The sequence below is a fragment of the Podarcis muralis genome, chromosome 9, assembly GCF_964188315.1.
Source record: "Podarcis muralis chromosome 9, rPodMur119.hap1.1, whole genome shotgun sequence".
NCBI lineage: Eukaryota > Metazoa > Chordata > Lepidosauria > Squamata > Lacertidae > Podarcis > Podarcis muralis.
The window spans coordinates 59,583,518-59,609,024 of NC_135663.1; the positions used below are offsets into that span (position 1 = coordinate 59,583,518).

The 25,507-nt window shown below is 44.5% G+C and overlaps 1 protein-coding gene across 1 annotated transcript in view; it reads left to right on the top strand.

Annotated features, from left to right (window-relative positions):
• The first annotated feature begins 18,273 nt into the window (after positions 1 to 18,273).
• GABRB1 (gamma-aminobutyric acid type A receptor subunit beta1) overlaps positions 18,274 to 25,507 on the top strand; it is an 84,757-nt gene continuing 77,523 nt past the window's right edge. Inside the window, exons 1-3 of the mRNA XM_028744163.2 lie at positions 18,274 to 18,649; positions 18,856 to 18,947; positions 19,407 to 19,474. Of these exons, the coding sequence (XP_028599996.1) occupies positions 18,441 to 18,649; positions 18,856 to 18,947; positions 19,407 to 19,474 (369 nt within the window). The 5' untranslated portion in view covers positions 18,274 to 18,440. The remainder of the gene's footprint in view (positions 18,650 to 18,855; positions 18,948 to 19,406; positions 19,475 to 25,507) is intronic.

Consider the following 25,507-nt stretch of genomic DNA (forward strand, 5'->3'; position numbering starts at 1 on the left):
AATGTGATGAAAGCTTCTTTCCACGTTTCTGGTGCCCTCTTCCCATCCATAATCTGGTTGCATACCTCCAACAAAGGTTGTGTCAGATAATCCTTCAAAGTCTTGTAGTATTTGGAGGTAAGCCCATCCGGGCCTGGAGATTTGCCTAGTTGCATATTCTGAATGGCACCTTCGATTTCCTGTGAAGTTATTGTAGAGTTCAAGATTGATCTTTTATCTTGAGTTATTTTTGATAGTCCATTTGTCTTTAGAAATTGATCTATCTCTGATTCTTTCTGAGGCCCCTGTGCATAAAGTTCTTTAAAATATCTGTGGAAGCACTTCCTAATTTCTTCTGGTTTCTGCACCGTTCTTCCTTCAATCTCTAGATTTGTAACTGTGTTTAACTTTTGTCTTTTTTTCAGCTGCCAAGCTAGCAGCTTTCCACATTTATTTGCTGATTCAAACGATCTTTGCTTCATCTGTTTAATTTTCCATTCAATCTCCTGATTTATCAACTTAGAATATTCTGCTTGATGGAATTTGATTTCTCTCAGCACCTCCTTTGACTTTGGTTTAGTTCTCAATTTTTTCTCTCCTTGATGTATTTTCTCCAGTATTTTATCCTTCTTTCCATTCCAGAGCTTTTTCTTAATTGTGTTCTGTTGTATCAGAAACCCTCTCATAACGGCTTTGCTTGCGTCCCAGATCGTTCTTTTTTCTACTGTAGTATTCAAATTTATCTCAAAATAGTCCTTTAGCGTTTTTTGGGCCTTTTTCACAATCTCTTGATCTCTTAATAGTGTGTCATTCATTCTCCATCTGAAGGAACCGGATTGAGTTAGTCTGAATTCTAATTTCAGAGCGTTGTGGTCGGAGCATGTTTTTGGGCAGATTTCCACCTTTCTGGTCTTAGGTGCCAGCCCTCTAGACGTCCAGATTTGGTCGATCCTTGTCCAGGACAGGTGGGCCTCAGAGAAAAAAGTTCCTTCTTTACCTAGGGGGTTCTTTGTCCTCCATATGTCAATCAAATCCAAATTGTCAGTCAATTCGAAAAAAGTTTTAGGCAGTCTACCGTCTGATGTTAAATTTTGACTTTGAGACTTATCCATATGTGTAGACACCACTCCATTCATATCTCCCATCATTATAATGTTAGTATAGTCCAAATAATCCAGCAAAATCTCATGCAGCTTCTTGAAAAATTCTGATTTCCCGTCGTTTGGAGCATATATTCCTAATATCAAGATTTTTTCTCCTTGTGTCTGGATTTCAATCGCCAAGATTCTTCCTTGTTCATCCTTAAATAAGAATTTGGGCATCAGGCTCTCCTTAGCATAAATCACCACTCCTCTTTTCTTAACCTTATCTGATGAAATAAATTCTTGGCCTAGTCTTTTGTTAACCAAAACTTTTCTGTGGAGCCTGGTCACATGAGTTTCTTGTAGGCAAATAATGTCCAATTGTTCTTTCTTCAATATATGAAATATCTTCCTTCTTTTCTCCGGGGAATTTCCGCCATTTATGTTCCAACTAAATAGCTGCAGAGACATCCTGTATTATTTTGTTCCACCTAGAGTGGTGTATCTTCTTTATCCTCTGGTCCCGAAGGTATAGGCGTTCCTCCGCCACCAGGCGGTATAGGCCCAGATTGAGGTAGGGGCCAATGAGCTGCTGCTTCTTTTTGGAGATCTTCTCCGTGGTCGTGCAGGAACTTTTGTAGGTCCTCTGGTGTTCTTATTTTAACCTTCTTCTGTTTGTAGGAAAATGATAATCCTTGTGGAAACTCCCACCTATAAAGAATTGAGTTGAGTCTCAACAACTTTGCCAATTCTGAGTAGGTGGCTCTCAAGTCCAATAACTGTTTAGGTATATCTCTATAAATTTCCACCCTTTTGTCTTGTATCTCAAGTGAGTTTTTAAAGTGAAGGCCTAGTATCTTGTCTCTCTCTTCCCTTGTTCTCAAAGCTATCAAACAGTCTCTAGATCTGTCCTTTCTTACCAATCTTCCCAGTCGAAAAGCCGATACTATTTTAAAGTCAGTTTCTTCTTTTATAGCCCAGAACTTTGAAAATTCTGTTGTCAAAAATCCGATCAGATCTTCTTGTTCAATTTCTGGGATAGCCCTCAATCTGAGGTTGGTCTCCCGATTTTTCAATTCCACCAAAGAAAGATAGGTTTGCTGGTCCCCAATCTGTTTATGCAGAGGCTTGACTTCTGCTTTAACTTCCTCGACCTCTTTCTTAGCTGACGTTGCTATTTGAATGGCTTCCCCTGCTAGTTTACGATTCTCTTCTGTTGCTCCTTGCAATTTTTCAATTGCTTGTGTATGTTGGGAAACCTGATCCGTCAATTTCTGAATCGAGGATGTAGCTTGGTCAATTTTGATTGATTGATTATCTACTTTTTGATTTAAAGTTGACAGTTGTTCCAAAATTTGCTTCAAAACAGCCTCTGATCCTCCTGCTGCCATATCCTCCTCTTCAGGTTCTTTAGGCTTTTCAACTTCTAACTTTTGCGTTGCAAGCACAGCTGGAACCGATAATCTGCGTCCCTGAGTCAAAGTTGTTTGTACAAGCTGTGCCTGCTTTTTCGCTTTTTCTTTTTCCTTAGCTTCCTTAGCTTTGGCTGCTCTTGTCTTTCCTGTACCACTCATCAGTCAATGTTCAAGGTCAAATATTGTAATCCCATGGGAAAGACAAGTCCACTTTAAAAACAATCCAATGAGAGAAAGTAAACAAATAGAGCTGTTCCCAGGCCTTTATATTCCCAAAATCCTCTAGGGGGAGTGCCACCAAAGTTCAGTAAGAAGAAGGCAACTTTTCCGCCATTAAAGTCCCTATTGTTCCAATTTTAAAAGCACAATTGTCCCAAAACACTAAGAAAGCAGATTCTGCAGAGCACTTCCAAACTTTAACAAAGTTCCAACAAGGTGCCTGCAACAATATCCAGTCTAGCTAGTTGAGCTCAAAAGTGTCACTTTAGTATCCAAAAGTATCTAGGAGTTTTGTAACAGTTCCACAGTTAAGGCAACTTCCCCCCGGCAGCCCGATGATTTGGAGATCAAAACCTCTGTTGCCCCCAGGCAAGGGGACCGCTCCAAATTAATTTTTAAAGGTTTACTCACTGGTAATTCTGTGTTTCTTCTTTAAAAGTCAGTTTAAAGATGCACGAACGTCCCTCTTTAACGCTTCCCCACACAGCGCATTCAGCTCCTCCTGTCCTTTGCTTTGATCTTAAAAGCAGTGCCGGAAGACGGACTTCCTTTTTCTCGTCTCCCGGTTTCAGCCAAATTCTTTAAATTTATTCCACCGAATTTCAGGTCTTTACTCACGGGATTGTTGTTTCAGCCTGATGTTTCCAGGAAGAAAGGTCGGCGCTCATCCGTGACAGCCTCGCGGCTTCGCCTCCGCAGAAAGAGCGATGAACTCACAGCACCGCTCCCCCTCCTTCACTCCGGAGCCCCTTACGGGGTTCCTTCCGCGAATTCGGGTTCGCTCCAGGTGCCCGCCGAGTCCCACGGCCACGAGCTCACTCTACTCGTGGTTTGTCTTAATGGGTTGCCGCTGCGCCGTAGCGAACAACCCTTTTCTGCGGTGCCCCTCTTCACAGCTCGAAGAGGTCCGCCATCACGGGTTCGCGCCGCCTCCGGAAGTGATTCCGGCATTTATGAATTTGGCAGTGCAATGATTGCAGCATGTATAGGGTTGCCATATTTCAAAAAGTAAATTTCCTGACACCCGCAAAGTTGTTGAGCTTTGTTAAGCTTTTTTGGGAGGAGGGGACAAACCCAAATCAAACATTTTGGGGAAAACCTACCCCCAAAATAGTGATTTTAAGCTTTTTGAGCTGTATCTGTTGCTTTTTCCATTGCATTGCCATATATCCGGGTTTCCCCTGACATTTTGCCATTTCAACAAAATTTCCCCCGGACACCATTTTTACACCCAAAAACCAGGACATGTCAGGAATTTACCTGACGTATGGCAAGCCTAGCATGTAAAGATGGTGCCTTTTGCACACAGTTGCCATTGGCACTGCCTCTTTCATTCCCAGGAACATTGGCACAGTCGGGAAACAGGAGTGCTCTGATGTTCACATTGTGGGGTGTATTATTACTGAGCAGTCAAGTACAACATTTTCCTGTTGCCTAGAATGGACACACAGGGGAATGTAGAATCATAGAGTCATAGAATCATAGAATCATAGAGTTGGAAGAGACCACAAGGGCCATCGAGTCCAACCCCCTGCCAAGCAGGAAACACCATCAGAGCACTCCTGACATATGGTTGTCAAGCCTCTGCTTAAAGACCTCCAAAGACGGAGACTCCACCACAGTCCTTGGCAGCAAATTCCACTGTCGAACAGCTCTTACTGTCAGGAAGTTCTTCCTAATGTTTAGGCTCCAGACAGGGAGGACTTCCTGTCATACCTGCTCTGGAGCTTCCTCTCCCTGTGTGTGACCAGGTAGATGGACGTGGCCCTAGCTGACCAGATAAAAGTGTTGGCCACACAACCATCTCTCTCTTGGACCCTTACTCTCTGACTCTTACTCTTGGACTCTTGCTCTCCTGGCTCTTAGCCAGCGCATGGCTCAGCCTTCACATAGGATGGAGCCCACAAGCAGAAAGCCTGAGATGGAGCTCCGACTTCTTTTCACTGTAACCACAAGATAAAGCCTGCCTCCAGATCACTGCTGTGAACTGAATGTGAGTAAAACTTTATTCTTTAAAGAAGACTGTGTTGTGCTATTATTATTTTAAGATAAGAGGAAAATAAAGGGGAAACTTACCAGGAACAATCCAGACTGGATTGCTTAATTAAAGGACACTAATGAATCATCGACTTGCTTCCTATAAGTTGCAAAGGGGGTGTGCTGTGCTGTTTACTCACTAGCGTGAGTGAGGAGGGATAATATCAAAACAATATATCCTCTCCTACCTTCCTTAACGTTCCCACACACATCACTAGCACTCTGATGCACCAGAACAGACTCTTTCCTGCTTCCTGAGCACTTTGAGTGTTAATGCACACATGGGTCACACAGATCCATTATTTCCATGTGCACATCCACCCACACATTAACACTTTCTTTTCTTTTCTTTTAACATGATTTTTATTGAGTTTTCCATATTTCATTACATTTTCATAACACAAATCCATAACTTAAGACATTGCTTACACAAGGCATCTTCCCTCCCTCTAACCGACTTCCACACATCTTTACCAATTCTTCACATTTCTGTTACCACTTTTTTACCTTATATCTATCTTTTAGCATTCACCTCCTTATATGTAAATCAGCTCCTTATTTTCACATTACCAAACATTTCAGCTCAGACCTACAAACGTTTTCAGCTGCTTACAGTTTTCTTTCATATAAAATATAAATTTGCTCCAGTCCTTTTGAAACAGTTCGTCACGCCGATTCCGGATCTTCTCTGTCAGCTTTGCCAACTCCACATATTCAACCATCTTTATCTGCCAATCTTCCAGTGTAGGAAGTTCCTGCTGCTTCCATTTCTGGGCCAGAAGAATTCTTGCAGCCGTTGTGGCCTACGTAAACAAATTTACATCTTTTTTAAAAGAATTCCTCACCAACTAACCCCAACAGAAAAGCCTCTGGGTTTTTTACTGAAATTATACTTAAATACCTTTTTCAGTTCATTATATATGATATCCCAGAAGGCTTTGACCTTAGTACAAGTCCACCACATATGGAGGAAATTCCCCTCCTTCTCCTTGCATTACCAACAAACTTTGTCCTGATTTCTATACATTTTGGCAAGTTTACTCGGTGTGATGTACCAACGATACATCATTTTCAATAAATTCTCTTTAAGTGCCACACACACATTAACACTTTCAACTGGGCTTTATCTCACTGTTTCCCATCCACATTAATGGGTTGTGTTGGCACTTCCCTCAGTTAGTATTGCTTTGGTCTCCCTCAGATCCAGAAACCTGAGGTCCATTGTGGGCATGCACACACGAGCAGAAAAGCTTTCCAGTGGGGCAAAACCACCCCTGGATACAATCCCAAACGCCTAATATTTCCAGTAAGAATTCTAAAAGTTTGCCTGCTCTAGTCAATTTAGATGTCTAGTCAATTTAAGGCTGGCTCCAGATTCAAGAGAATCCAGAACAAAGTGCTCTATGGTGGGTCCTTTCCCCCCCTTCATCAGTGGGTTCTGGACAAGCTGGTTGGGATGGCAACATGCTGGGCAGCTGCATCTATGCATACTTTGCATTCCCCACAAGACTCCTGGTACAGGGTTTCTCTGAGGCATTGTGGGAATTTCAAAATGGCAGCCGGAACTGGACACCCACCTCTGTTTAGAGTGCCAGGCTGGCAGGGGCCAGAGATGGAACCTACCAATGTGCTGAGGCCACAGCAGTGGCCCAAAAATGTCAGAGTGTTAGATGGAGTGCTCAACTAATCCATATCCTATGCCTGGCTTTCTACAGGTTGCAAACTGGAGACTGAAAACTATACTTACATAATTTGTAAGGATGCGGATGAAATCAGAATCATGTGATATTTGTAGAGTGACTTGAACATGTAAAGCGCTTTACAAATGCTGAATATTATTACCATAGAGGTCGGTATTGAACCCAAACTCTCCATATTACAAGTTTTGTGCCATCCCTCTGGTGGGTTAATCCGTAATCGGCTTTCTAAATATTTCTTTTATGGATATAGGCCATCACAGCACATGAGATTAATGCTGTGCAAGGAAATAAACTGTCTTGGGCTGAAATGGCAGACTTGGAACGGCTTAGTCACCAGGCTGCCTGCACTAGAAGAAAACACTCTGCCACTTCGCTGATTACTTGGCTTGCTGAGATAGAAGAAATGGTCTGGCTGCCTGCCCCCCCTCTCTCTCTCTCTCTCTCTCTCTCTCTCTCTCTCTCTCTCTCAGATGAAAAAATCACAGGGTACTGGATATAGGACAAGTAAATTATGCCAATCTATTTAAAAAATGCATTTAGAAGTGCCTTGGGCAAACTTTTAACAGGATGAATTTTAACAGCACAGCAGAGTCCTGCATACATGGACCTGTCAGTAGGTTTGCCAACTTTTGATATAAAATGCCAATCTCCTCGAGCGCCATACTTGCAGGCTACCTAAAGGGATACAGGCCAGGTCATGTGGCACACACAGCCCTGTTCTGCAACACCCCTCGCTGCCCCTGCATGCTCACCCAGCATCCGTCGCCTGAGATGGTTGTCTCACTGCCTAATGGTAGGGCTGGACATTTATCTATGACTAGGTAAAGGTAAAGGGACCCCTGACCATTAGGTCCAGTCATGACTGACTCTGGGGTTGCGACGCTCATCTCGCTTTATTGGCTGAGGGAGCCTGTGTACACCTTCCGGGTCATGTGGCCAGCATGACTAAGCCGCTTCTGGCGAACCAGAGCAGTGCACGGAAATGCCATTTACCTTCCCGCTGGAGCGGTACCTATTTATCTACTTGCACTTTGACGTGCTTTCGAACTGCTAGGTTGGCAGGAGCAGGGACCAAGCAATGGGAGCTCACCCCTTCATGGGGATTCGAACCGCCAACCTTCTGATTGGCAAGTCCTAGGCTCTGTGGTTTAACCCACAGCACCATCCGTGTCCCAAGAATCTTTGAGTAGTAAGTTGTTAATGACTCACTGTGAATTGCAAGTGGGGAGAGCACTGTTGCACCTAGATACTTCTTCCAGGCTTCCTATAATCTTCTGGTTGGCAACTTTGAGAACAGAATGCTGGGTTACAGTGGTGTAGTGTGGGAAGCTGCTGGGGCGATTGCCCCAGGCACATTTTCCTGGGGGCACACACAGCTCATGCTGCTATCCCCAAGCTGCTTTGTGAGGCTGGGACCTGGAAAATGGCCCAGGGCAGGCTCAGGGAGGGCAGCCTAAGAAAGAGGCCCTGTGCCCTTTGATCCCAGTCTCACCCCCAAGGGGCTGGGATCGAAGGTCACACTGCTGTTGTGTCCTTCTCACGTTGCCTTCCCCGGACCCCGACCTCGCAAAGTGGGGTCAGCTTGGGGAGCGCAGCGTGAGAAGGAATACATGAGCCATGCACCCTTCAATCCCAGCCCCTTGAGATTGAGATCGAAGGGCACATGGGGTCCTACTCACAGTGCCCTCCTTGAGTCGCTTTGCAAGGCTGGGATCATTCCAGCCTTGCAAAGCAACTCAAGGCCTGTGTCGCTGCAGCGGCACAGGTGGCAAGAGCTGAGCTGGCTGGCAGTGCGCTCCTTTCACCTTCCGCACCCCATGCCCCACCCACCTGGGTGTGCACGCAACCCAGGCACCATTAAAGCATGCTTCGCCACTGCTGAGTTAGGTGGGATTTTCTATGTTCTTCCTATGCTCTTACGTTCTCTGTTTTAACTAGTTTGTTAGGAAGTCAATGAAAGACACACAACCTTCAGCGGATTGCTTGGCTGGGGTATCCATATCCTCGGCTTTAACTAGTATCCTTCAAGATGGATAAATCTGACATGGAGGATGTTCCATTCTAATTGCAGTTTTTCGAGGGCAATAAATTAATAAATATTAGTCTGCTCTATTAAGCACTCCAGCTTCCAACGGCTATGTCGGAAACATCTCTCTGCGAGTGATACTTTGAGTAATACAGGCCTTCTCAGGAAGCAATGTGCCATCTGCTAATCAGCCTTGGACAACAAAACTGGGGCAGGGACTAAATAGAAGTGTGACACACTTTCTCATATGGGGACAACTGCATTTGCCTTCAGAAGTTTACGTGCTCTGTTAATAATATAGCACGTCAGCTAGTTATTAACCCTTTTTTCTATTTAAGTGGAATATATAAGGAGCTCGATCTAGCCTGTGTCCAACACTTTTAGGTCCTATTCATTTCAGCAATATTGAAATCGATGGATCTGAAAAGTGCGTAAGAATGAACACCAGAAATAAATGAACAAAACACCGATGAGAATAAAATAGTCTTTGTCTGGCACCAGAATGATGGCAAAGTCAGGGCCAGGCAACCCTCCTTGGGAAGACGATTCCACAATTTGGGGGACCACCAGAGAGAGAAAAACCTGTTCTTTCATTGCCACCCTATGAACATTTCTCAAAAGCACACAGGGAAGGGCCTTGAATGTTGATATAAGAGATCAGATAGGATTCATACAAGGCAGTCCTTGTGTCATGGACTGGCTGGATGCAGAGGAGTGTTGAGAAGCATCTGCTGGGGGACCCCAAGGGAACCCCCAGCGGAAGAAGGCTCAGAGCCAGGGGAATGGTGTGGAATGAAGATAAGTGGTCAGAGAGGGAAGCGGGGGCAGACTGAGAGGAGGAGGAGGTGTCAGAAGCTGAAGAGGTAACAGGGTTTAGTGAGCAAGAAGAGTCTGCGCCAGAGAGCAGTCCAGAACCAGAGGCAGAAGCAGAGGCTGGAGAGGCAGCAATGAGTCAGACTAGTGAGGAAGCCAGGCTGTCTCCCCTCCTGTGGTGACTAGCTCCCCTCCCCACTGGTGTCTCAGAACCTAAAGAGGGACCAAGAGAGTCTCAGATTGTTTGGGAAGGAACCAAGGGAGGAAGAGACATAGAGAACTGTGGGAAGGTAGAGACCTTCAGTCCTCACGATCGCCTCATTGGGACAAGGACTACTAGCAAGAGTTCCTGTGCTCAATAGACCTAGCCTCCTGAGCGGTTTGTTTCTTCGAATAAAGAGTTGATTTCTCTGTGTGAGTTATCACTGACCTGCTCCTGGCTCCCACTCCAGACACCTTGAGGTATTGAGTTTCTAAGCTGTGGAAGGCTTTATACGTGGTCCTGAGCACTGCTGAGAAAGACAGTGGCTACAATTTTATACTTGCTTGCCTAGGAGTAAGTTCAACTGGGGAGGGGGGAGAATCAGGCATGTAGTGGAAGGATAGCCAAATGTGTGTTGGATCCATTTGCAAGACACACCATCAGATTCATAAAAACACCACATTGTGTCAATCTGGGTCTGAATGTAGCTGTGTGATAATGCCCTGCAAGAAATATTCCGGAGAGAGAGATTCTGATGTGGCTGGAAGAAATTTATGTTGAGCACTATGTGTTATTAAATAAATCTGTTCCAAGGAAGAGTCTGAAAGGGGGAAGGAAATCAAGGCTTTGTCTCATCTTTCGCAGCCAACCCTCCCACACGACTACACAGACAATTATCAACTTGTCAGCAACCGCATAAATAAAATACATTTATCCTGGAAGAACCATTTGCTGATATCCTTTTATTTTGAAAAGGCTTCAACTTCCTTTTTTTCTATTTAAAAAAAGAAAAACCTGAATATTTTTTTTGCATCTAGTTACAGTGCTTAATTAAAAAAGAAAGAAGGAAAGAAGTACTGGGGTCATGCCTGTTTGAAAATCAGCCCACATCCCTAGAAACCTTTTTCATGGTTTCTCCATTAAAATGTGCAAAAATAGCATATGGTATAGTTGTTCTTGGAGCGAACCACTTTAGAGGGGGAGCTGGATATTTAAATGCTCTCACATAAAAAATGCCCTGAGAGAACTCTGCCTTCGCTGTACATGAGGTCCTTTTAAAAAACAGGGGGAGCTTTCATAGAATCATAGAGTTGGAAGAGACCACAAGGGCCATCGAGTCCAACCCCCTGCCAAGCAGGAAACATATTGTTTTACCACCTTCTCCATCTGAAGTGAGCCTACCTAAAAAGGAATGTATCGTGCTCTGTTTTAATTTTTTTATATATATTAGTGGGGAAAGGGCATCATGTCCATGTTGAAAAGCTATGCTTCCAGAGAAAAATAGGTTTGGGGAACTAAGCATTTGAAAACTTTGACTCCTCTTATAATTCCATCCTGCTTTTAATTCCCCCTAAAGCAGCACATCGCACAAGCAAGTACATGGAAGTAAAGATAGTACGATATAAACCTGGAATTTGGAGCACTGGGTTTGATTGGATTTGTATCTTTCCCTAAAACAACAACAAGAAGAAAAGAGTTGTTGCATATGCTGTATCTTGAAAGTGATAAAGAAAATATTATCAATCATTAGGTGACTGGGAGGTGGGTGTTGGAGAAGGTGAAATCTTTCAAAATCGAAATTCCACATTCTCAGGTCAATGTGCAAGGAAGTATATGGTGCATGGATCAGGGAGGTTGAAACTGAGAAGAATAAATGGTATCTCTGAGCAGGGAAAAGAGGCAGCAACATTGTTCATGGAAACCTGATTATTGGTCAGTATAAAATTGCTTGTAGGAGGTCGGAATAGGTAACAGCATAATGCTATATATTGGTGGTGGGTTTTTTGCTAATGAAGGCAGGAGGCCATTTTTTGCCTGAGAAAAAGATGTTAGGTTCTAATCTACAGCTTTGAGAACTGGCTCCACCCAGCAACAAATTAAGGGTTTACCAGGGTTCAACCTTTGAGCACCCTTAGTACATGTGGAATCCTGGTTTTCAAAGGAAGCAAGGCTGTATATGAACTCACTTAAACATTTGATAATTAATAAGTGGATTTGTGAACTGGGTTCACAATGCTTTTTTATTAAGTTCTGTCTGTTGATTATTCTCTCCATGCTGTTCTCAACAAGCTGTACTTAGTTTTCAATCCTTATTGTGGTGACAAAAGCTTAAAACCATACAGGCAACTCATTCGTTCCTTCATTCAGTTTCTGCGCATCTGCCTTGGGTTGCCCCAGCCACTCTAGGCAACTTGTAATAGATTAAAAACATTAAGCACAGTAAAACATCAAACATTAAAAACTTCCCTATACAGGAAGGCCTGACCCACTGTCAGGGGCTGGTCAGAGGAGGAATGGTGGAGACCGCTTCCCCAGCCTGACCCTTCCAGAGAAGAGGAAGACAGTAGATTAACTACAGGGGGTTGAGGGAGGTTCACAGCTCAGAGGCAGATGAGAAGAAAAGTTGGGAAATAACAGGAGAGGAGGAGGAGGAGGAAGAGGAAGCACCGGGGGATGACAGCTGATGGACACAGTGTCTTTAGAAAACATTCCAGACTCCCCATCTCCCAGAACCCGGCAAGCCTTGAAAGTAGGAGAGCAAAGAGCTCAAAGACAAAGGGCACTTCTCAGCACTCATAGGAGAGACGTTGCGCTTGACAAATGAGGAAGTGGAAGAGATGGATATTTACTCAGGACAACGCCATTATCCAAGAGGCTGGGTTTTATAGCCTCTCTCTGTACATACGAAATAAAAAGCGGACGGTAAGAACATTCCTTGTCTTTGTACGTTCCTGGGCAACCGGCCATAGGAGTCACTTGCAGCAGCCTGACACCCACTGATGGTCCAACCCCCAAATTCAGTGAAAGAAGTAAAGCCTGGACATTAAGAACATTAATGACTGTGATCTAGTTATGGGCCTAAGTGTGCAGAAGCAGGCTTCCTTATGTGAATCCCCAGCTGGATTAAGTACCACGTATTAGAAACTGCTGCTCACATACCTCTAGATCCATCTGAACTATAAGGATGCATTCAAGGCTGACTCAAGCTTTATTGCTATCCCAGACAAAAGCATAATTCAATCCTACACATACATATGTGTTCCAGAGCTCCTCAAAGAGAGGTTGGGATGCACACAGCTTATTGGTGTGAAGTTGGTACCCGTGTGGTTCATCTACTGAAGCAAATTTTTTAAAGCCCTGGAAGGTCTGGCCTAAATGGAAAACCACCTGGATGCAATAGATCTTTAAATAAAACGAGTTATAAAACTGTCTATATATTTTACTATATTAGTCACCTATCCAAGATTGCTCCAAGTTTGCATTCAAAAAAACTGAGTGTTGCTTGAAGAAAGAAATCCATGTTAAATAAAAATGCCAAATTCAGGTGTATTGCAATATCAAATATCCAGAAGTTGAAAGCTCAAGAAAATTAAAATACAGTGGTACCTCGGGTTACATACGCTTCAGGTTATAGACGCTTCAGGTTACAGACTCCGCTAACCCAGAAATAGTGCTTCAGGATGAGAACAGAAATCGTGTTGCAAAGGCACAGCGGCAGCGGGAGGCCCCATTAGCTAAAGTGGTGCTTCAGGTTAAGAACAGTTTCTGGTTAAGTACGGACCTCCGGAATGAATTAAGTACTTAACCCGAGGTACCACTGTACAATGTTCTGTGTCATTGTCTAAGTGGATGTTGTGCTACTCACTCTGATAAATTTGTTCTTAAAGATGTGAATGTTCTGAAAGTGGTATATGGACCTTAGTGAAGCCCAGGTGATGCATCTCCTACGTGATATATCAGCATAAGGGATTGCACTGCCAAATCAGACCACCTAGTCCAGCACTTGACAGAGCTGGAAGGTGATGTCCAGTGTCTATTGCTTGTCCCAAGGCTCTGGCTCTGATCAATATGCTGCCTCCAGACCAGACTTCACAAATCCAGTGCCTTCCTGATGCTTCAGACTGCATCTTCCTTCAACCCAAGTCATTGCGGGTTATGCTGCTTGGGGCAGATGGCAGGTGTAGTCCAAAACATCTGGAGAATGCCAGGTTGCAGAAGGCTGCACACGGTTGCCCTTTGTTGCAAATATTATTCTGCCCTTTCAACTTCTGCTTTAGGAGAGACAGGGAGGTAAGTGAACATGCCCATGAGGACCTACTGTGGTCATGGATCATCGAAACATCTGCCATCCTGGCAAAAGACAGCTTGTTTTTTGTTATCTATTCCCTCTTCATTAGTATTCCACCAGTGTTTGGAAGCAGAAGAATACATTAACCTTTCCAAAGGATGCATTCTTCCTCCATGCTCTCAAAAACCATGTGGAAGAGTCCTTTATGGCTTCCTCACATTCCTCCTGGAGACTGAACGTTGCAGGCACTTCTTTGCAAGTGTAATTCTCCTCATCTTGTAGCACCTCACTTTTTCCTTGTCTACCTTGCACCCTCTCAGTCCAGCTATGGCCATGCCCCATCTTTAAAGAAGCAAACACCATGACATATAGACATGTGACACATTATTTTGAGTATGTCTTTATGAGGCAGGTACTCATGTCAAGTATTCATGTATGTTCTTTCTTTATTAGAGGCCTTTAATCCTTCCGGTCCAGTTTCTGAGTATAAACTCCACCCATTTTCTTTATAAACTGCCTTTACCTTCCTTCAATATTGTCCTCAAGTGTACTAGAAGAAGAAAAAGAAGAGGAGGAGGAGGAGGAGGAGGAGTTTGGATTTGATATCCCACTTTATCACTACCCGAAGGAGTCTCAAAGCGGCTAACAATCTCCTTTTCCCTTCCTCCCCCACAACAAACACTCTGTGAGGTGAGACTTCAGAGAAGTGTGACTAGCCAAAGGTCACCCAGCAGCTGCATGTGGAGGAGCGGGGAAGCGAACCCAGTTCACCAGATTACGAGTCTACTGTTCTTAACCACTACACCACACTGGCTCTCAATGCCCTCAATGCAACACGAGTCAGTTTTGAATGGTGTAAGTAAGACGTGCACGTTTAAGCACACAAAAGGACACTTTTCCAGCAGGAAAGAAGACTGGCACATACAGGATCACTGCTGTCTCTCTGACCATGTGCAGACAACCTGTGATCAAGATAACACCAAGTGTGAAGGAGGCATGGGCAAATGAACCCAACAGCTGGGGGGAAAGAGTATAAGAGCCACACAGAGTCCACTGGGTGTACGATGAGTTCATTGGGTGGCAGTAGACTAAGTTCTACTCACTGTAGACCTGTTGGAATTAATGGACATAATTTAGTCATGCTCATCAGGTTTCCGCTAATTAAAACTTAGCTGAATGCCACCCATTGTCTTTCTAGTTCACTCTGGAAACAGCGGCTTGTTTTAATGGAGAGCCAATTGGTTGTAGACTTTGGCCAAGCAATAAGGCAAGCACTTCGATGCTCCCACTTCTTTCCAGATGGCCAGAATGGATGACTGGTCAGTTTCACCACACAGCCAATGGCTTCACACTCCTGCTTCTCTCTACACAGCTTCAACAATGTGATTTTTTAAGCAGTTGTTGTCACCCCGCCACGAATGCTCATCTGAAACCACCTTCAGGCTTGATACATATATTCCCATGTCTGGGAGCTATTTTGTGCTCCCAGTTCCCTAAATAGATAGATTTTTTCGTAATAAAATAAATTTTAAAAAATCAGGCTGAAACTCAATTAAAGGATTTTTAACTTTTGAAATCATCGATTTTTAGTCAATTTTGTTATCGATTAAATTTGAATGTCAGTAAAAACGTTTGTGCCAAAGGAAGGTTCACTCATTGGGCTAACAGTAGTTTCAGGTGGGGTAATTTTCATTGACACCGTGGTGGTAGGAAAGGGTTAAAGCCCCTTTCTGGCCCTGATCCTATTTGGGCCCTCAGCACAGCTATTTCTCTTTTAAAATAATAATATGTGTGCTTACTAATTACTTCCCCCGCCACCCTGGGTCAAGCTAGATGTGATATCAATTTCAGATAAGCAAACATCTCCAAAAAACCCCAATACTGGTCTTTAAAGTAGCATCATCCCTAAACCTCACTCCCACAAGCAAGCAACATGCATTGACAACCTCCCCTGCCTCCAAGCTGTTATCTGCCAACTCTGCCAGCTGCAAAACTCACACTTCTGTCTCCTTCAACAGCAAACAATTTCTCACCAGCCTCCACCTAAGCCAGTGGGTTGTCAGTATCATGTAATCATCAGCCATCAATGATTATTTTAACAGATCTCTACTAGCCATCAATGCTCATTAAAGAAACATTGTGTGCTATTAGATTCTTTATTTTTTTAAAAAAAGTTCCTCCTAATAGATAGTTATTTCTTGATATAATGCCATAGCATTTTTCTCAAATTATGAATGAGGCTTCACTGTCTCAGAGAGATGCTTAGAGCAAGTTTGTCTCTATCAGGATGTTGCAATTTTCTGGCTCTAATTTGATGCTACAGATGATTTTATAAGCTCTTAGTGCTAGCCATACGAGTGTAGTGGCCTTATGCAAATAAACTGATACAGAGTAACAAATCTCTGCCCAAATGGGCTGTCATCATATTGAAGAAATCTTAGCCAATTAATCATATGATTTAAGTCACTTAATTGATTGATTGGTTGATTAAATTGACAGATGGGTTGAAAGAATTCTGAAGCGAGAAGCATACTTTCTTGGTGTGTATGTTCTGCACACTTAGCATTCAGCAGAAACAGCCCCGCCTTTTAATGGGCCTACTCTGAGTAGGGTTGGAAGAAGCATTTGATGCTCACTTTTGTGCGCACACACCTTTTTGATTAGAAGGAGCTGAAGGAATATTTAAAATAAAGAAATCACATAAAATCGTATGCATATCTAGCTTGCTACCTGATTTAGTTGATTAAAAGGTTTTAATTGATTAATGTAACAAATTGATCAATTGCATGCTGCAGCCCTACTCTTGAGTGATCTTCAGTGTGCACCTTAATGTTCTCTCTCTGCAAACTCCCTTAACCTCCCAAAGGATCACCTTCCCGCCAGGGACCCAACTTGAATAAAATATTGGAGGGGAGGTAAGCCCCACCCCGCATAATCAATCACAAGATGTGGTGCATTGAAATATACTCGGAGTCGAGAGTGGATTTCATGCTCTTTATTCAGCTCATAGTGGTGAGGAGGAATGGAAGTTCCCCCAGAATGTGCTTTATATTTACACTATTATTTACACAATGGGCCCCACATGATTGGCTAATTCTGGGATTCACCTGTAGGCCAATCAGGCTGCGGATTCACTTCCACCTGGAGCTGGATTGGGTGGCTCCTGTGGACCAATCAGACTGCTGCATTCTGGACCCTATTGTTCTGGGACCAATCAGACTGCTGCATTCTGGACCCTATTGTTCTAGGACCAATCAGGCTGCTGCATTCTGAATCCTATTGTTCTAGGACCAATCAGACTGCTGCATTCTGAATCCTATTCAGCTCAGTACATAACATGCATATACACAATTTGTCCATTAACTTTGGGGAGGACTCCAGCCCAGCTCCCTCAGTTAGTTTATTTTGGGGAGTGAAGGGACCTTGGCCCCTAGAGTTGGCTTCTACGCTTTCCCCATTTCCCCCCAAAAGCCCACACTCCAAATCACAATGTGAATTTGCTCCAGCTGTGGCAGCTTACCTGCTGTTCTCCACTCCCCACACACACACACACACACCTTCCTACAAAGCACTCCATGCTCTTTCAGTCCCAATGCAGTCCATGGGCATAGCCAGGGGGGCAGCTGTCCCCTCTAAATCAAGTAAATAAATAAAAATATGTAGCTAGCTGGCAAATTGCATCGCTGACAACTCGGTACTGTCCCCCAACATAAACCCTGCCCCCCAACATAAACACTGCCCCCTAACATAAACTCTGCCCCCTAACATTAATCCTGCCCCCCTAAAATAAATGCTCCCTACGCCAGTGGCGTAGCGTGGGGGGTGCAGGGGGGGCCGGCCGCACCGGGCGCAACATCTGGGGTTAGGGCAAATCCACGGGTTAGGGGGCGCAAATTACTTGCCTTGCCCCGGGTGCTGACAACCCACGCTACGCCACTGCCCTACGCCCATGCCCCCCTCCACTGCAAACCCTCTTCTGGAAAGACTCCTCCTTTACCCCTTTCCACAACTTCCCATTTAACACACGAAACCCCACATGAAACCCTTCATCGTCTTCTCTCCTCCTGTCTCAGAAACAAAACTCTTTGGGTTGGATCCAGGCAAAGTGAGTGGACCTGCGGTCCCATTAAAACCAATGGGGCATGTTAGGCATGACTTAAACTTCCGCTGGAATCAATGGAACTCCAGTGTGTTCCATCCCTTCATCCTGGAAACGAAGCCACCAAGAGCCCTTGGAGCAAAAAAAAACCCCGAAAATAGTTCATTTGGAGCTTCTCTAAGCAAACGCGCACGCACGCACACATTAAAAAAAATCCACACAAAAGTGCTGCTCGTTGCCACTAGACTTGGGTTTGACAGTAAGGTCTGGCTCTGCAGCTAAAGACCTTTGCCACGCGCCCCACCTCCCGCCAGTCCTAGGCTAGATTCTCCACTGGGTAAATGGGTGGCGTCTCCTATGTTCTTCTCCTCCTTTCACGGTCACACCTGAACGCGGCCGGTTCAAAGTGCCTGCCTCCTTGGGCATCCCTTTTCTACGGGAAGGGAGGTCCTGGAGGGCGCGCAGGGGAGGCGATGATGGCATGTGGAAGGAGGAGGCTGCGGGTTAAGGTTGGGGAGGGGGCGGCTGCTGCCATTGGACAACTTCCCCCCCGCCCTTGCCCCCGTGGCTTTTCGGAGATCGGCGACCTCTAGCAGCCCAGGCGCTCCGTAGGGAGCTCGCTTTCCCCTTTGGAACCAGCCGGACCACCCTGCCCAGACAGGCGGGGAAAGCGCTGGGTGCGCCCAGGGCGCAGGACGAGGGAACTCCCCAAGGTCCCGCCGCCGCAGCTGTTGCTCGCTTCGCCGGACATTGCTGGCAAGGCGCAAAGGTGCCTTCGGAGACTGGGCCAGCTCGGCGCATGCGCCGCTCTCTCCGGCATCACAGCTCTGCCTGTGGATTGAAAGTTACATCCCTTGAATCTTCGCGGGAGGGGGTGGGGAGAGGGAAGGGGGAGAAAGAGGCAGCAACTCTCCACCCGGAGGAAGGAATGTGGGCAGCTCGGCCGCGGGAGCGCGTGGGGATTTTGCTCTTCCCGGCGATGATAGCCATGGTCTGCTATGCCAAGAGGTGAGACTGGCGCTTGGACGCGAGAGGACGTGTGTGTGTGTGTCTGTGTGTGTGGTGGGCTGAATGATGGACCTCATCTTCCGGGGAGCTCAGCTCCGTGGATTTCTTCCTCTGCTGGGAGGCTGGTCGGGATCCTGCTTGTGGCTGCGTCGGTGCCTGTGTGTGTGCGTTCAAGCGCTCGCTCTGAATCTTTCCCTCTCCCTCAGCCTGAATGAGCCCAGCAACATGTCCTACGTGAAAGAGACCGTGGACAAATTGCTGAAAGGATACGACATTCGCCTGAGGCCGGACTTCGGAGGTGAGTCTGCTGGGATTTGTTTACAAGGGGAAATCACCAGGCTGCGTGCCGGTCCCTGTAGGGTCAGAGGCAAGGGCCGGTTGGAATTCTAATCAGCCGGGAAAAGGGTCCCTGATAGCCAATTCCTTTCCCTCAAAATGGGCACGTTCTCTTTTCTCTCCTCCACCCCCCTCATACACACATTCGGACATCTATAGACATGCTCCAAACGTGTGAGCTCTAAATTGATTCAGTCAATCGATGTCCTTATATAAACGGATTTTGCTGGGGTCGGGTGGCAGGCTTTCAGATTTCACAGAGCTCTTCTTCAGACATGAAAAAGAGCGCACCAACGTTTAAGCATGTGAACAGGTACAGGACGCACTCGTGTGTGTGTGATGCTTTGAGGCTCAGAAGTCCTGACCTTCCAACCCTTTTGACTGCTGGCCATTAAAAACAAACACCTGTTTCCGTTTCCAGGCTCTCCCGTTGACGTTGGCATGAGAATAGAGATTGCCAGTATAGATATGGTCTCGGAAGTCAACATGGTGAGTACTCTCTCTTGGAATAAATAACATTGGGCGGAGGGGACGCAAGGCGCTCTCTGAGATTGCAGAGGGCTATTCAGGAGAGATTGGCCGTTTGTCGAGTTTAATGTCGTGGCGTCCTGTTCTGAGGTGTGCTGGAGAAATCAGTTTGGGGAAGACTTTGGCTGCTGCCACCTCGTTCGCCTCACCTTTTCGAAATGTGGAACGGCGCCACCTGCCGACCGCCGCAGGTCACGAACTGGTTTCAGCACCGCGGACAGCGACCTGTGCCTAGGCTTTTAAAATGGTATTTCTACGCTTCTTCCGCTCTCTCCTTCTGTAGCGTTCGATTTCGATAAGGAATTAAACTGCAATTGTATTGGGGTAAAATAGAATAAAGAGAGGTGAGCTGAATGGATAGCCAGTTGATCTTTGGGAATCAAATGCTGAAAGGATGCGCAAGCGCAAAAAAGGGGTGCAAGCATGGAGCTTATAGGACTTGGTATGCAACTGGTAGCTTCCTGTAATCTAACGACTGCAGCTCTCGTTGCAGTGATCTAGCTTGGTATGCGGGTGATGGAGGGGAATATTTATAATAAGAAGCCATATTTATTTTATTTTACTTTAAGACTGTGCTGATCTTATTTAGGCAACAAATTCTTGCTGCTATTCAGTGATGGGCTAAATCAGTGTTTGGTTCATTAGGAAGGGTTGGCAGCTGAATTGCTACTGGAGATACAGACGCCTGTTGATTCCACCCCCCGCCCCACAATGTTTTGACAGTCTCTTGTGAAGATGAACAGTAACTGCTGAGTGATGATTGCTGAATATCAGTGCTGACTTGAGGGACTCCTGCTGAGTAATAAAAAACAATGACAAGAATTAAGTATGAAGGTCTGGATGACTTTATTCAAGAGACAACTCAGATTATGGGTTTGAAAGCTTACTAGAATATGTCCACTGGTGTGTCTTGTTTGCAGCTGGGAAATGGGGGCCATGCAATATTTATTGTCGATTTAGTAGATTTATATGCTGCTTTATGACTACAGTCCTCAAATCATCTCACATTTATTTGTTTACAGTATTTATACTCTGTTCAGTGACAAAAGTTCTCTGGGTGCCTTACAATAAAACAATTATATGCAAAATTAAAACCTAAAAAAATAAATAAATATCGTATTAAAGAGCAGCAGCAGCACCAAACATTTCACAGATTTCAAAACTCCAGAAACAACAAATTTATAAATATCAAAACAGTTTTAAGATTTAAAAGCCTGGGAAAGGAAAGGCATGGGGAAAGGAAACAAGTATTCACCTGGTTCCATTTTTTCAAAAGCCAGAGTATATGCACCAAGCAAGACTATCTGGGCTGCAACCACTGGGGTGTTCCCTAGTAGCCAACTACCCAACCTTATTTGTTACAAATATGAAACTGATGCAGCAAGAAGCATGCACTTGAAAACAAAGGCCGCCCCACTCTGCTTGAGCAGGAGCTAACAGCTGATGTTATTTCCCACAAGGCAGTTGGATCAGATGGCCCCCTATTGAGTGGAGGGGATAGTCCAGCTGGCACAGACCCAGGCATTTTGCATGACTCTTGCTCCTGGATTCCTTATCACAGGCCAGTTGGCCTTAGATGGCCCTGTGGTGGGGAAGAGGAAGTCCAGCTGGGGAAGAAGCAGGCTTCTGGTGTTTTACTTTGCCTGCCTGCCTCCTGCCTGCCTGCCTACCTCCATATGTTTTCGTTTCCTGCATTGAGTAAATAGCTTTGCACAAAGAAGTCTTGAGGGCCAATTTGTACTACTATTTTTTTGTCAGTGCTGAATTTAATATAAGGTTTTTTTTAGCAGCCATGGTTACAGATATAGATATTCACAGTCTCCCCCCCACCCCGCCCCCATCTTTATTGTCTTTCTATATTATCAGGTCCCTATCCCCTGGCTGTTCCTAATTCTAAACAGCACAAGCCTTTGCAGAAAATGGCACATGGACATCTCTTCTACATGTTCCTGCCCAGAAATCTGTCCTAGCTGCCTGTTGCTTTGGTTATACAGTGGTACCTCGGGTTAAGTACTTAATTCGTTCCAGAGGTCCATTCTTAACCTGAAACTGTTCTCAACCTGAAGCACCACTTTAGCTAATGGGGCCTCCCGCTGCTGCCATCCCATTTCTGTTCTCATCCTAAAGCAAAGTTCTTAACCAGAGGTACTATTTCTGGGTTAGCGGAGTCTGTAACCTGAAGCGTATGTAACCCGAGGTACCACTGTACATGCACACATGCATACAACTTATCTGTTGTATACCAGCACTTATACAAGACAAACTACCTAACTCACAAGAAAAGCTACCTAGAGTTATCTAGCTATAAAATCTCACAGGGTTAAGGTTTGAGTGCTATAGCTTGTATGTTTCGCCACATGTCATGTGGTACATCCCAATGTTTCTTTCATTAAGAAAACAATGGTCACAGCTGAAACATTTTCCAATCTAGATAGAATTATGTTTCCCAAAGGACAGGGCTTGAAACTATCCCAACCTTTCTAAGGAGCAAAATTATGATTGGTTGACAAAGGTCAGGATCTCTGAACAGGGCAATCGGTTCCTTCTGACACAACGCTGTAAACAATGCTTTGTCGAGCCTGACATGAGTTTGCATTAACCTCCTTGCCTGGGTGTGTAATTGCACGGTGAAATAATACTGTCCCTAGCAGAGTTAAAGGCCTTGTTATAAGAGATGCTCGTGAACTTCCAAGCATTGGGAGTGCTCTGTTAACTTCACTGGGAGCTGAAGGGACTCAGAATGTGGGATTTATTTGTGTTGCTTACACCAGCAATATTTCTCCTAGGTCTTCAGGACAGCATGATTCATAGCATGCCTGTCCTATGCCAAGGTTTCACATTACTCCTTGCTGAGGTGGCAGAAACATGCCTTGTAGCATCTGAGGATGTGTTCACCCTAGGGCAATTAAATTGGTCTAAAAGGACTTATAACATTTGTGCTGCCCAAGCTAGCAGATTAGTTTTACTAGTAGAAATGCAACGCGCATCACTTCCGCCACAGCTGGGTGCAATTGAGTTTCAAGCGAGACAAAATTAGCTCACTCTTCCCTGTTCCATTAGGCAAAGCTCTGCCCCTGCCCTTGCTGTTGAATATTCCTGGAGCGTCCATACATCTTTTAATGGATATGCCTGCCTTTTCTACTGGATACACCTGAAGCACACCTGCCAATAATATTAGATGCACCTGGCCCCAAAGTCCCATAGATACTGCATGAAGGAGCCAGAAGAGATCTGCAGAGGGACAGCGCTTCGATATATTTCTTTCTAGAACATGGGTGGATAACTTTGGGCACTCCAGGTGTTGTTGGACCACGTGACTATTGGCCATGGATGATGAGAGATGTAGTTCAGCAACACCTGGAGGCCCAAAGGTTTTCCACCCCTGCTCTAGAGGGAATTGGCAGCGGGCCCATGAGTCAACCAGCTGCATCATTTTAACTATTCTGGCATTTCGTATAAATAAATAAATAAATAAATAAATAAATATTTTTTTATTTATACCCCGCCCTTCCCGGTTGTACAGAGGTCCATGCTTTCAAGTGAATTTCTGGTCTACAGGTGAGTGGGAATGATAGCTCAGTTGGTACAGCATGAGAGTCTTAATCTCAGGATCATGGGTTGGAACCCCACATTGGGCAAAGGATTCTTGCATTGCAAGGGGGTTGGACTAGGTGGGCCATGTGGTCCCTTCCAACTCTACAATTCAGTGAGTCTATGCAACAAGCAGCACTCTTCATTCCTTCTCCCCCCTAAACCTACCCAATTGTTTTATGGGCGTTCCCGGTTGTTTCAGTTGTAGAGACTTAGACCGAACGATGCCAAGAAGGTATGTTGCTGCACAAATTGAGAGCCCCACCTGCATTCCCTAAGAAAACGCTTCTCATTTTACCCCCTTCAATGGGAGGAGCAACTATATATCCCTTTGCATGTATCCCTTTGTACTGCCAGAGCCAGGCTTCCACTGGAATGAGTGACAAAGTCTATGTGTTTGGATTAGACTACAGCTGGCATTTAACAGGTGATACCTGCTCACTTCCACTTTGCAGGAAACGCCAAGTTCAGCCAGAATATTTTATAGTGACTTTTTTCAATTTTTAGTAGAATTTAAGAGCTGTTGGCTAAATGTTTCTGTGTTCTAACTAGGCAGATAGGTTCTTCACAACTGCTATTGAGTGTAAAGCCAAAAGGCTGGTTTTCTGCAGTAATAGATAGTTATCATCACAGAATATTTGCCTTATGAACAATGCATCATAAAAGTGGAGACACAATCTGTTACTCATCAAAATAATTAATCTGTCACTTAGGAGCAGATGAAAGTGATTGATTCATAAATGGTCTACAGTTAGGAATGGGCAGCCAAGTTTGCTGATGATATCAAATATATCAAATTGTTCAAGGTGGTTAAAACAAAAAGGGACTGTGAAGAGTTCTGAAAGGATCTTTCCAAACGGAATGAATGGGCAGTAAAATGACAAATGCAATTCAATGTAAGCAAGTATAAAGTAGTGCACATTGAGGGGGGGGAGAATGTCTAAATTTCACATATATGCACACCTGGAGTCTGTAGTTACAGTAACTGACCAAGAATGAGACTTTGGTGTTGCGGTGGATAGTTTGATGAAAATGTTGACACACTGTGTGGCAGCTGTGAAACGGGCAAATTCAATGCTAGCGGTCATTTGTAAAGCAATTGAAAACGAAATAGGCAATATTATAATGTCATTTTCAAAATCTGTGGTGCTACCAGACTTGAAATAGTGTGCACTGTTCTGGTCGTTTCACCTCAAAGCAGATATCGTGCAGCTGGAAAGAGTTCAGAAAAGGGCAGCCGACATGATTGAGGCAATGGGCCAAGTCCATTCTGAGGAGCCATTACAACATTTGGGACTTTTAAGGTTGGAGAAAAGTCAAGTAAGAAGGGATGTAAGCAAGTAAGAGGCATATAAAATTATGCATGGTGAGGAGAAAGTGAAAAGAGAAAAGTTTTTCTCCTGCTTTCATAGGGTTAGAACTCGGAGACATCCAATGAAGCCAGCGTGGTGTAGTGGTTAAGAGCAGTGGACTCGTAATCTGGGGAACCGGGTTTGATTCCCCGTTCCTCCACATGCAGCTGCTGGGTGACCTTGGGCCAGTCACACTTCTCTGAAGTCTCTCAGCCCCACTCACCTCAGAGAGTGTTTGTTGTGGGGGAGGAAGGGAAAGGAGAATGTTAGCCGCTTTGAGACTCCTTCGGGTAGTGATAAAGCAGGATATCAAATCCAAACGGTGGAAAATTCAGGACAGACAAAAGAAATATTCACTCCCACAAAGGCAGTGATGACCACCAACTTAAGTTTATTCCCCCCCCAAAAAAAAATAATATTCATTTTATAACAGGGGAAAAAACACAAACAGAAAAACAAACAATACAAACAAATTCTTGTCTTGTCCTTATTTTTTCTAAACATTGTTAGGTGGGCTTCCCCAAATCCCCCCTATCTGATTTTCATTTTACCTCATCTTTAGCAGTTGCATATATCATAATTTCTAACCATTTTTTTCCCTCACACTTACTTTAACCATAAAAATCTTCACATTTCATTACTTACAGATAATACTATTTTAAAATACCCTGTCTTCTACCTCTACCCCTACAGCTTATATCCACTTCCAAAGCTATTCTAAGATTTAAATATTAACATATTTTTTTCAAATATTCCTTAAACTTCTTCCAATCTTCTTCCACCGGCTCTTCTCTCTGGTCTCGGAGTCTACCAGTCAGTTCAGCAAGTTCCATATAGTCCATCATCTTCATCTGCCGTTCTTCAATAGTTGGTAAATCTTGTTTCTTCCCATTCTTCGCCTGTAATATTCTTGCAGCTGTATGTTGTGGCATACAGAAAAAAGTGACATTCTTTTGGAGGATTTCACCCCCCACTATACCAAGTAAAACCACCAACTTAAGTTTAAAAGAGGGTTAGACAAATTAATGGAGGATAAGGTTACCAATGGCTG